This window comes from Phocoena phocoena, chromosome 1 (assembly GCF_963924675.1).
Source record: "Phocoena phocoena chromosome 1, mPhoPho1.1, whole genome shotgun sequence".
Taxonomy (NCBI): domain Eukaryota; kingdom Metazoa; phylum Chordata; class Mammalia; order Artiodactyla; family Phocoenidae; genus Phocoena; species Phocoena phocoena.
This window is the reverse complement of record NC_089219.1, coordinates 30,591,011-30,602,085: the sequence shown is the minus strand read 5'-3', so window position 1 is coordinate 30,602,085 and position 11,075 is coordinate 30,591,011. Positions and strand designations below refer to the sequence as shown.

Below are 11,075 nucleotides of genomic sequence, written 5' to 3'. Positions count from 1 at the left end.
GGTCGGGGACCGGGGATCCTGCAGGTTTCGCACAGCGGCCAAAAAAAAAGACTGATTTCAACACTTCAACAACCCACAAACAATTTAGACAGGGGGAAGGGGCTTTAACACTGTTCACGTCAAATGTCAGATCTATAATAAATTACGGTTATAAACAGGAAAACCAAATCACTTAGAAGAGTGGAATCTGAAGTTACTGGAAAAAAAAAACATAAACTCTTCCACGTGGAATGACAGGCTTATCTTTAACACTTCAACGTTTTCGACGACTCTCAAATTTGTAAATAGCTGGGGAGTTGACTGTTTCTTTCTTCACCTTCACCTTCTGAGTTTTATCCTACAAAAGAGTAAAAAGTTACCAGTAAATAGTAGGAGAGGTCTGTGTAAAACAGCAAGTTTAATAAACTACCTATTAGAAAGCCCCTAATTCAGCCCGTCTCAATGTTCAAGAGAGACAAAGCCCTTTGTCCTAAGGCATCCCCAACGCGATGAGTCAAGTTCTCCCCTGGGCATCTATAATGAGGCTGGCTGTGCAGAAGTTCTTGTGAAAATTGAGAAGAAAGGTACTTAAATCATTATCTTGTAGGGCTTCTTCTTTTACGGAACCCAAGTTGAGAAAGGCAGACCAGAATGATCTGCAAAGCTGAAAATCTTGACATTTAGAGAAATGATAATATGAAAGGGGCATCTTATATTCCTTAGCTCTGCTATTTAACTACACAATGTTGTCTATTTTTAAACACCAATGAGTGACACGCACTGTTTTATTAACCTGTTTAAATGTTACAGATAGATGCTCATAAGCTATAAAGTTCATATGTCACCCGATCCTACCCTTTGCTGTTCCAAAGCACTGACTAATAAGCAAGCCCCTTATTACCTTCTTAATCAAGGAACATTTCAACACTGTCAGAGTAACAGACACTGGCTCAAACCACTGCCCCTGAGGAGCAGACATTTTCACTGGGGTTGGTTTACACACAGCTGAAATCCAGTCTCAGTTTAGAACTTTACAAGGAAAAAAATAAAATAAAATAAAATGAAGGCCTAAGCCTCTCTCTCCTCACCAGAAGATCTTTGCGAGTCTGAATTTTCTGTGCAATAACAAACAATTTCTTCTCGCGCTCAATCCGCTGTGTCAGGCAGTTATACTGCTTTTGCCTCTCTTTCGCTATTTGCTGCAGAAGAAACACACATTTTCAGTAAAACAATTAACAGGGTAAAAATGAGTAAGAAACTGTTTCTTAATCCACTTGGGCCCAAACGCATAAATGGTTTCATCAATTCCCTCCTTACCCCAGAATCAACATAACAAGAGACTCTGAAGTTGGCCATTTTAGGAACACCACATTCCAGAGCTCCATGGAAACTTGGAGACTTGCCCATGGACACAAGGCTCACCTGGAGCAGAATCAGGACTGCGCCTCGAGTCTCACAGATCCCAGGAATCTTTCCACTACTACACTGAGCTGTCTGAGCGTCCCGGTTACCTAACGTGCAGGAATGAACCAGTGCTGGAAACCCTACACAATGAGTAGAGAAGCAGAGAAGGGCCACGGGGCAGTGTGCTGGTGTCAGAACCGCGGAACTCAGAGAGCAGAAGGACTCTGTCAGTGGAAGCTGACCTGAAAATTCTCACTGCTGATGACCCCTCGAAGACCAATGGTCCTTCAATGTGGGGGGATCACAGACCTCTGAGAAACTGATGAAAGCTTTGGATTCTTTCTTGACATAAATGTATATATGTATTCGTACAAATTCATACAAATGTATATACCCAGTCACACAAAATTTCAAGGTGGGAAGAAGGTGTTCATAGAATTCCTAAAGCCCATTCATGGATCGCTCACCCCCTCCAAGTTACAGACTAAAAATTCCCTTGCAAGCCACCCACCAGCAGTCTCTTAATAAAAATAATTTTGCTTTAAACAAGACAGTCAAAAGAAACAACACCACTAGACAAAAAGGGCAATCCAAACCTTCCCAACTTCTCAAAAGCTAAGATGGTGAACTATTCTACATAGGACTTCGGAACACCAATCTCTTTAGGGACTACTGCAATACTTGAGAAGTGTCGGCGACACAGCTAATTGAAAATACAACTACATGACAAAGAGGGTTATCACTAGAACACCAGTCAGCCGGCTCCTCGGCTGGAAGTGTTATCTACACAGAGGGGAATATTACTGGGCCTTGGATTTAAACAATTCACCAATTCTAGCGTAGTCTCACAGCAGTGGTTTCAGACAGCTTTTGTTTTCACTTTGTTGCACAGACTGTTGATTTATGGGATTACCCAATATAATCAAACTAATTAGGGGTATTTATATTACTAAAGCAAATTTAGCTGCCTCTGAGCTAGAGAGGCTGCTGTGAAATTAAACAAAGCTGATGCAGTGTAAATGATTCAAATCCAAACAGAACAGCTGTCTGCTTGAAACACATTGACAGCATTTTTTTAAATGAATCAGTCAGAAGTGAGAGTTCAACTCCAGAAGACTTGGAGAAAAAGCAAGTCTTCTCACAAACCCAGTTACAGTGATGGAAAGCACCGTAAGGACAAGTCAATACAAAAGTTGGGGTACAAATGCAGAACATGAAAGACCTTTTGATATGCATATTCACTGTTAAAGGTTTAATATCAAAGTATACCAAATCCCTTCATCTTCAGTGTCCCCTCCTTTCTCTGCCTTTTAAAACTGTTGGCACCTGTCACAAGCATTGAAAGCACAAAGCCCAGGGTCAGAGGTAGGATTCAAATGCAGACCTAGGGAATTCCCTGGTGGTCCAATGGTTAGGACTCGGTGCTTTGCCGGGGCCCGGGTTCAATCCGTGGTCAGGAAACTAAGATCCCGCAAGCCTCGCAGCATGGCCAAAAAAAAACCCCAAAACAAATGCAGACCTAAAGGCCAGAAAGTAAGCTCCTGACCACTATGCTACACGTCCTCTAATCTTAGAAACCAAGGAACCCTTCTCCACTTCCGTTCCCATCACCAAATCCTCCTTCCACTTCTCTAAGAGAACTTAGTAAGTTTTCCAAAAATAATCATCTTAAATGCAGTGGGGAGAAAGAAAAAAAGAACCTAGATTCCCATAAACTCAGACCTGAAGAAAAATGGAGAAAATTACCTTAAGTCGAGTCTGATTGTTAACTCCTTTCACTTTCTCCTTCTGCAAGGTCTCTATCGTAGGTCTGTTAAAGACTCTGTCGACTAGTTCTGGGGCTGTTCGCAGGTGAGTTGCAATATCAAACTGTTCGACTAAAAGTCAAGACAATCCTTAAGGCGCTGTCTCTGACACCAAACAACACAGACCAATATGCTAGACTGTCCCAGAAACTTTCAAACATTTCATACCTTCCTTTTTGGTGTCAAAAAAAAACACATGCTTCTTCTGTTGCTTCCCCTGGAAATCCAGCAGATGGAGCTCTGATTTTAGTCTTTCAATTTTCTAGGATACAGAATATGGTCTCATTTTATATTGGGTTCTTCTAGGGTATCAGAAATGAATTTGCACAAGTTTAGACCATTCCACATCATTATCACCAGCCTGCAAAGAATCTGCTTCATTCTTTTAAAAGAAAGGACCACTAACATTTATCAAGCACCAACCACATGTCAGGTAGGGGGCTAGCTAGGCACTACACAAAACTCATTTAATCCTTACAACAATCCTATGAGATAGAAATGTGGAAACAGCCCCAGGGAAGTTAATTTGCCCATAATCATGGGGCTAATGAATGGCAGAGCCAGAGTTTAAACCTAAGTCTGTCTCAAACTTGACCTCTTTCCATTCCACCATGCTGACTATACTTTTAAACCATTATCATAACTAAGTGTACTTTAAGATTGGAAATGCCAGAAGAAATCAACTTACAACTCGAGATCAATGGATTTCTATTTCTCTTCTTAACCAACAAAAACATATCAGAATAAAGAGTTTTAGTTGTTACCTTAGCTTCTGCAACCCTTTTCATTTCTATATATTTGACATCCTGAGTTCTCATTAGTTTCAGCTGCTCTGGAGTTACTTCTTCCTTAGTCTCCTTAATAACATGAACTCCATCCTAAAATCCAAATTTAAAAGATACATTTCCTATTAGATTAAAATCATTAATAAGTTGTTGGCATAGTTCCTGGCTGGAACAAAGACAACCAAAGGCAACATACAACAGCAACACAATGCACCAGGCCCCCAAGACACACATTCAATTCAGCACCTCCAATCACCCTCTCAGAATAGCTCCAGGCATCAGGCAACTGCAAGTGCACGCTGCTCATGAAGGGGCAGCTTTGCCTTTTGCATAATGACCAGGAGCACCTGACCAACTGGAGAAGAGCTAAATAAAAGCCTAGGGTCCTAGCTATCCATCTCCTCCCTCATCCTTATCTTCCTTGTTGAGTTGGAGCTCAAAACACCAACTGAGGGACTGCCCTGGCAGTCCAGTGGTTAAGACTCTGTGCTTCCACTGCAGGGGACATCGGTTCAATCCCTGGTTAGGGTACTAAGATCCCACATGCCATACGGCATTGCAGGGGGAAAAAAAAACCAACTCATCCATTAGGCACCCACCTGGAGTTTAACCCGAGTCATTTTATAGTAGAATTCATCTGGATTTTTTTCAAGAGCCTTCTTCCGGAGAGCTCTAAGGTATTTTTGCTTTTTCCGGTAGTCACTGAAAAGCAGGTTAAACAACGTTCATGGCAAAAAAGGAAAAAAAAAACCACAACAAGCAAACTTTACAAGCATCTAATGATACATACAAAATGAAACTCAAAAAAGCCAAAGGAGTGACTACATTCGGCCCACACTCCAATGTCACACTCCACTGTCAGATGTTGAGCTCATCTCTTTGTGGGTGCTCTCCTATCCCTGTTCTACCTGGAATTAACAGTCCCCATTTCACGTTAAGTTTTACTGCCATCTACATCATTACAGGGAGAGACCCAACAAAGCACAGATTACAACTCCTCAGACGGGGTTCTGATGCAAGCTTGGGCACCGAGTGATCAAATAAGATTCAGAAACTACACGTTGTAGTATAGCATAGTGACTAGAATCGTGGACTCTGGAGCCAGACTGTCTGGGTTCAAATCTTGGCTCCACCACTTCCGGCTGAGTAATCTTGGATAAATTAGTTAACCATTCTGTATCCCAACTTAATCTGTGAAATGGGTGTGATAATAATAGTATCCCCAAAGACTGCTGGAATAAATGCATGTAAAAATGGTAACTCTCTTAGAACACTGCCTGGCCTAATGACAGCACTCAGTTATTATTATTTGCCTGAAAAACTCTGGAACCCAGAGCAATCCACTTAATCCATCACCAGCTGCTCCAGGGGCATAAAAAGGACCTCAGCTGACATGCATGGCTAACAAATAATTATGAAATGTTTTGTAAATAAAGTGCTAAAGAAGAAGAATAGGGATAATTGTTTTATAAAATGTTTTCGAAGTTCATTATCACCCACACTCAGTCCCATGAATCCATCTTTCACATGTCTTCATTCCACACCACACATGGTGATGTAAGAGACTCAACAAATGTAATGTTAGATTCTATCTTGAACTTCAAGAAAAGGGAGAGAAAAAAGATTCGGCTTTTAGCTCAAACACCAAGGCAGAAGCAAACCAAAGCCACTCTGAGAAAACGATCTGGAGCAACATAATAAAAAAAATTCTCAATGCAACTACAGTTAAATAAATAACGCTCTGCCTAAACAAAGAGAGAAGTTTAGGGCCGCAGAAAAGTATCTGACAGGCTGCCAGAGCTTTGGCCATTTTATCAATGGCAGGAAATCATCCCCTGCTGGACACTCAGGCAATTCAGCTGTAGTACAGGGAGGCTGTAAGCTTTTCTGGCAGCACCGCTCCCAGAAAGACTGTACTCACTCTGCACGAAGTTTGTAATCTTTCTTTTTCTCCAGCAGGCCCAGATGTTTTCGAAAGCTGGGCTAGAAGACAAAAGGGGAAAAAAAGTGCTTAGTTTCCTCAGCAAACACATACCCGAATCAACAGGACACTTGACAGGAACAAGAATCTCTGGAGCGTTCAGTAAATCCATGTCCTGGCAGCCAATGTGCTATCCTGTTCCCTCCCCTCCCCCAAATGGGCACTGCCCAAGGATGAGAGGCCAATGCAGGCGCCAGAGAGGTCACAAGTACTGCCGTAGTAGGCTTCTTGGCCTATTAAGGACAGAGAAAGGCAACAATGACTCGGCACTAAGAAAGCAGTTGCCAGTTGTACTAAAATTACTACAGACTTAATCCAAGGGTTTATAAAATACTACGAAGGGAAAACATAGTAACAGGGAAGCAACTGTGGTTAAGAGAGCTAAATTTAGAGTCTGAAGAACTGGGTTCAAATCCAAGCTTTACCTCTTAACAATCTGTGACTCTGGGCACTTCACTTAACGTCTCTGAGCTCCTGTTTCCTAGCTATAAAATAAGAACAATAAGATCTACTTCTCACGACTATCCTGAGGGTTTAATGAGCCTCTGTAAGTGGTAGCTGCCCGCACACAGCCTGGCACATAGCTGGTGTCCAGCATATGTGTACTGTTATTATTCTAATTTCAGTACTAAGCATGAGAGAAAACCAAGTATGACAGAAAATACTTTCTCTGATACAGAACTTGGATAGCATGAAGGTACAAGGATTAAATCTTGGTATTATCTTTCTACAAGCTATCACTACTTGAGCACTTAACCTACGGCAAGGTCAGTGCTAGATGCTTTTGCCTACATCATCATAATAGGCCACATTTATTAAGAATTACCATTACATTTTAGGAAAATGTGAAAATATAAAATTAAAAGGAAGAAAAGAAAATCACTATAAAGAATTTGTATGGGGACTTCCTGGTGGCGCAGCAGTTAAGAATCTGCCTGCTAGGCTTCCCTGGTGGCGCAGTGGTTGAGAGTCCGCCTGACGATGCAGGGGACACGGGTTCGTGCCCTGGTATGGGAAGATCCCACGTGCCGCGGAGCGGCTGGGCCCGTGAGCCATGGCCACTGAGCCTGCGGATCTGGAGCCTGTGCTCCGCAACGGGAGAGGCCGCAACAGTGAGAGACCCGCGTACCGCAAAAAAAAAGAATCCGCCTGCCAATGCAGGGGACACAGGTTCGATCCCTGGTCCAGGAAGATCCCACGTGCCGCAGAGCAACTAAGCCCATGCGCCACAACTACTGAGCCTGCGCTCTAGAGCCCACGAGCCACGACTACTGAGCCCTTGTGACTAGAGCCCGTGCTCCGCAACAAGAGAATCCACCACAATGAGAAGCCCCCGCATCGCAACGAAGAGTAGCCCTCACTCACTGCAACTAGAGAAAGCCTGCGCCCAGCAATGAAGACCCTACACTTCCAAAAATTTTTTTAAACTAAAAGAATTTGTATGTACTTTTACTTTGCTTTGTAAAAGCTAGGAGTTTTGACATTCCCAGAAGGTAAAAAAAAATTCCTGTTCTCTTGTTAGGATGAGTATGTAACATGAGTAAATAAAATTTTTATCAAGGTGAAAAAAAAAAATGAAATACTGTTACAAAGCAATCTGCTATGCTCCTTACACACAATGTCATTTATCCCCAAACAATCATGGAATGTGGATAAAGCAGGCACTACTGTTACCCCAATTTTCCAAAAAGGGAATGAGGTTTAGAGAACAACTTGCCCAAGAACATAGACAGAACTAGTAAGTGGCAAAGCTAGAACGAGACCTATTCTAACTGGGGACACAGTCTGATCTTCCCCACCCTCCTACACTGCATCCTCTTCCACTTTGAATATTCTCGATGTTTGAGGCAGTACATAAACTTCTCTACTGTTTAAACTTGTATAATAACTTGAGTGGAATTTTTAAAATTTATTTCTTTATTTACTTGTTGGATGCATTGGGTCTTCGTCGCTACACGTAGACTTTCTCTAGCTGCGGCAAGCAGGGGCTACTCTTCATTGTAGCATGTGGGCTTCTCATTGCAGTGGCTTCTCTTGTTGTGGAGCATGGGCTCTAGGTGCATGGGCTTCAGTAGTTGTGGCATGCAGGCTCAGTAGTTGTGGCTCGTGGGCTCTAGAGTGCAGGCTTCAGTAGTTGTGGCGCACGGGCTTAGTTACTCCATGGCATGTGGCATCTTCCTGGACCAGGGCTCGAACCCATGTCCCCTGCCTTGGCAGGCAGATTCTTAACCACTGCACCACCAGAGAAGTCCTTGGGTGGGATTTTTAACAGTCTCCTCTCTCATCCTCTACCTTGAAGTGATGCAAGAAATAACTCAATATTTAAAATAATACCCAAGTCCTCTCTTGATCATTATTATTTTAATTATAGCAGACAAAGAGAAGTTGACAGAGAATAGAGAAAGAACACTCAAGGGTCAAAAGAGCAACAAAGTGGGCTTCCCTGGCTCTCATCAATGTGTTTACCAACCTTTCCAGCATGGCCTCCTCCTCACCTCTCCCACAAAGATCCTCTATTCCCACTCAGACATGGCCATGTCATGCTCTTTGCCTCTGCCTTGTCTACGAATCCAAATGAACTACCCACAACTGTGCCTTTGGACACGCTATTCAACCTCTTTAAGCATCAGGTTCCTCATTTGTATTGATACAAATGAGGATAACATCTGCCTCACAGGAATGCTGTAGGATTATACAAGATAATCCTCGTACAGCATGTTGGGCTGTACCTAGCATACAGTCAGTGCTCAAAAAGTGACAGTTATGGGACTTGCCTCGTGGCACAGTGGTTAAGAATCCACCTGCCAATGCAAGGGACATGGGTTCGGGCCCTGGTCCGGGAAGATCCCACGTGCCGCGGAGCAACTAAGCCCGTGTGCCACAACTACTGAGCCTGCGCTCTAGAGCCAGCGAGCCACAACTACTGAAGCCTGTGCGCCTAGAGCCTGTGCTCCGAAACAAGAGACACTGACATAAAGAGAAGCCCGCGCAACACAATGAAGAGTCGCCCCCGCTCACGGCAACTAGACAAAGTCCACACTCAGCAACGAAGACCCAACACAGCCAAAAATAAATAAATAAAATAATTTTTTTTTTTTTAAGTTGACTTCCAAGTCCAACAAGTTTCACTGTGATGCTTTCTCTCATCATCTCTCCTCTTCCCACTCATGTTCCTTATTGAGCATTTTTGTTTGTTTTTTAATTTGGGGTTTTTTTTCCCCTTTCTTTTTTTCCCCCCCTCTCATTGGGCATTTTTTTATGCATCTCTTATAAAGTTGCTTCTTTATTCAACTTTTAGTAGCCTCTGGATTCAAAACACTTGGTCTGATCCCTGGCTTTGCTGATTGCCACCTACAGCTGTATGTCTTTGGGCAAATTACTTAACCTATCTGAGCCTCAGCTTCCCCATCTGCAAATGTAAGAAAATAATAGTACCTACTTCCACAAACTCTTGAGAGATAAATGAGATAATAAGGGTAAAGCATTTTGCACTTTGTCTGGCTCTGGCACACAGCAAGCACTTCTAGCTGTTATTTTTAGATAGTTCCACACAATGGTCCAAACAAGGTGGCAGATTATCGATACACTGCTCCCAGCACACCACTAAGCATACAGCAAGTGCACAATAAATGTCTGATAAATGCTATTAAGCAGGAAGACTGAACTGTGGTTGGGAGGCCTTAGTTCCATCCCATCCATCAGTGACACAGCTTTAGACACATCCTTCTCTTTCTCTTCCCCATCTGTAAAATGAACTTGCACCAGACATCCCTAAGGGCCTTTCTGGATCAGATATTGTGTGATTCCTGAGAACAGAAGAATAAATTGATTCTGCATATATTAAATGAATTTCCACTCAATCTCTCCACACAGACACACCCTCCACAGAAGTCCTGCAATTGTTTATTCGGTCTGAATTTGGTGTTTGTGACTGGGCAAGTCAATTCTGTTCTTTGGACCTCAGTTTCCTCATCTGTATAATGGGGTTGGAAAACACCAACATTACATGGTGAGACATAAACAAAAAGCGTACGTGGCAGATCTCCATGGATCTCAAAGCCCAGGCATGATGATGATAGCACATTAATTAACTCCAATCTCTTCGGGATCAGCCTGCATACACAGCGGACAGGGCTGAGTATCTTTAGATGTGGATTCCAGTTCCAGCGGGGACACTAATTGGCTGTGTGAACTTTGACCTCAACTTCCCCAGAGAAGATCAAGCACTTTACACACAGTATCTCATTTAACTACTTCAATGAAACCTTGCAGGATAGCTTTGATTATCTCCCAGGAATAGGGACAGCTGTGCTCTCCTAGCTAGAACGACCACCCCCTCCTCCCCGAACCGCGAGGGTCCGCCCCAGCCACGCCTGCGTCGTCAGCATATATTTGCATGTATTTAAAAGCAACATCTCCGCACAGAAAAGGCCAGGACCCGCAGCTGGGTACGTGGGGGGTAGGCCCGGGGCAAGAATAGCACGTGGGGCCACCGGCCAGCGTTCGTGGGGCCCGTGCGGTCCTACCTGGCTTCGCTCTCTGTGTTCCCGCTGCCGCGACTTAGCAGCTTTCCGAAAAGCCGCCGCCATGTCTGCTCAGTCCTGGAAAAGCTCAGTAGACAACGCCGGGTCCGCACCGCCTCGTCCACTGACCCTACCGGATATAGGCCAAGCCGCCAGAGGTTTAGAACCGCCCCCTTCCTTTCTGCAGCCTATCCAGCGCCTGCTTTTCCGGAAATACGTCATCTAGCAAAAGGCGTCCGCGCCAGGCTGCTTCTGGGAAGTGTAGTTCTCTAGGTCTAGCCTCGTGACTCTACAACAGCCAGTTCTTATTCGCCAGAGCCTGTCCACGTGTACGGTGAGTTCGCCTTCGTGATCCGCTCCGTTGGCACCTGGGAGCATCGTGGCTGGCACTGTCCTTGGGGTGAGCTGGGCCTGGAGTGTGCGCATGTGCAGTCGACTACAGCTCTGCTCCGTTTGCCGTGTTTATGCGGTGTATTTGTATACACTGCTAGGTATAAGATAGGTAACTACTTTAGAACTGACTGTATAGCACAGGAAACTCTACTCAATGCTCTGTGGTGACCTAAATGGGAAGGAAATTCAAAAAAGAAGGGATATA

At 43.8% G+C, this 11,075-nt stretch overlaps 1 protein-coding gene across 1 annotated transcript; it reads right to left on the bottom strand.

Moving 5' to 3' along the window:
- Positions 1-253: 253 nt before the first annotated feature.
- On the bottom strand, positions 254-10,543 carry UTP11 (UTP11 small subunit processome component). Its single transcript, XM_065890285.1, has 8 exons — positions 10,481-10,543; positions 5,895-5,956; positions 4,573-4,675; positions 3,953-4,066; positions 3,357-3,450; positions 3,130-3,260; positions 1,068-1,178; positions 254-337 (listed from the first exon to the last, which is right to left on the bottom strand). Exons 1-8 carry the CDS (start codon positions 10,541-10,543, stop codon positions 254-256), a joined length of 762 nt encoding a protein of 253 aa, XP_065746357.1.
- Between the last annotated feature and the right edge of the window lie 532 nt (positions 10,544-11,075).

Coding starts and splice junctions, on each gene's coding strand:
- UTP11 (XM_065890285.1), bottom strand. CDS start 10,543: ATGGCGGCGGCTTTTCGGAAAGCTGCTAAGTCGCGGCAGCGGGAACAC. Junction 5,957..10,480: donor AACACAGAGAGCGAAGCCAG/GTAGGACCGCAC, acceptor TTTGTCTTCTAG/CCCAGCTTTCGAAAACATCT. Junction 1,179..3,129: donor ACAATCAGACTCGACTTAAG/GTAATTTTCTCC, acceptor TTTCTTCTGCAG/CAAATAGCGAAAGAGAGGCA.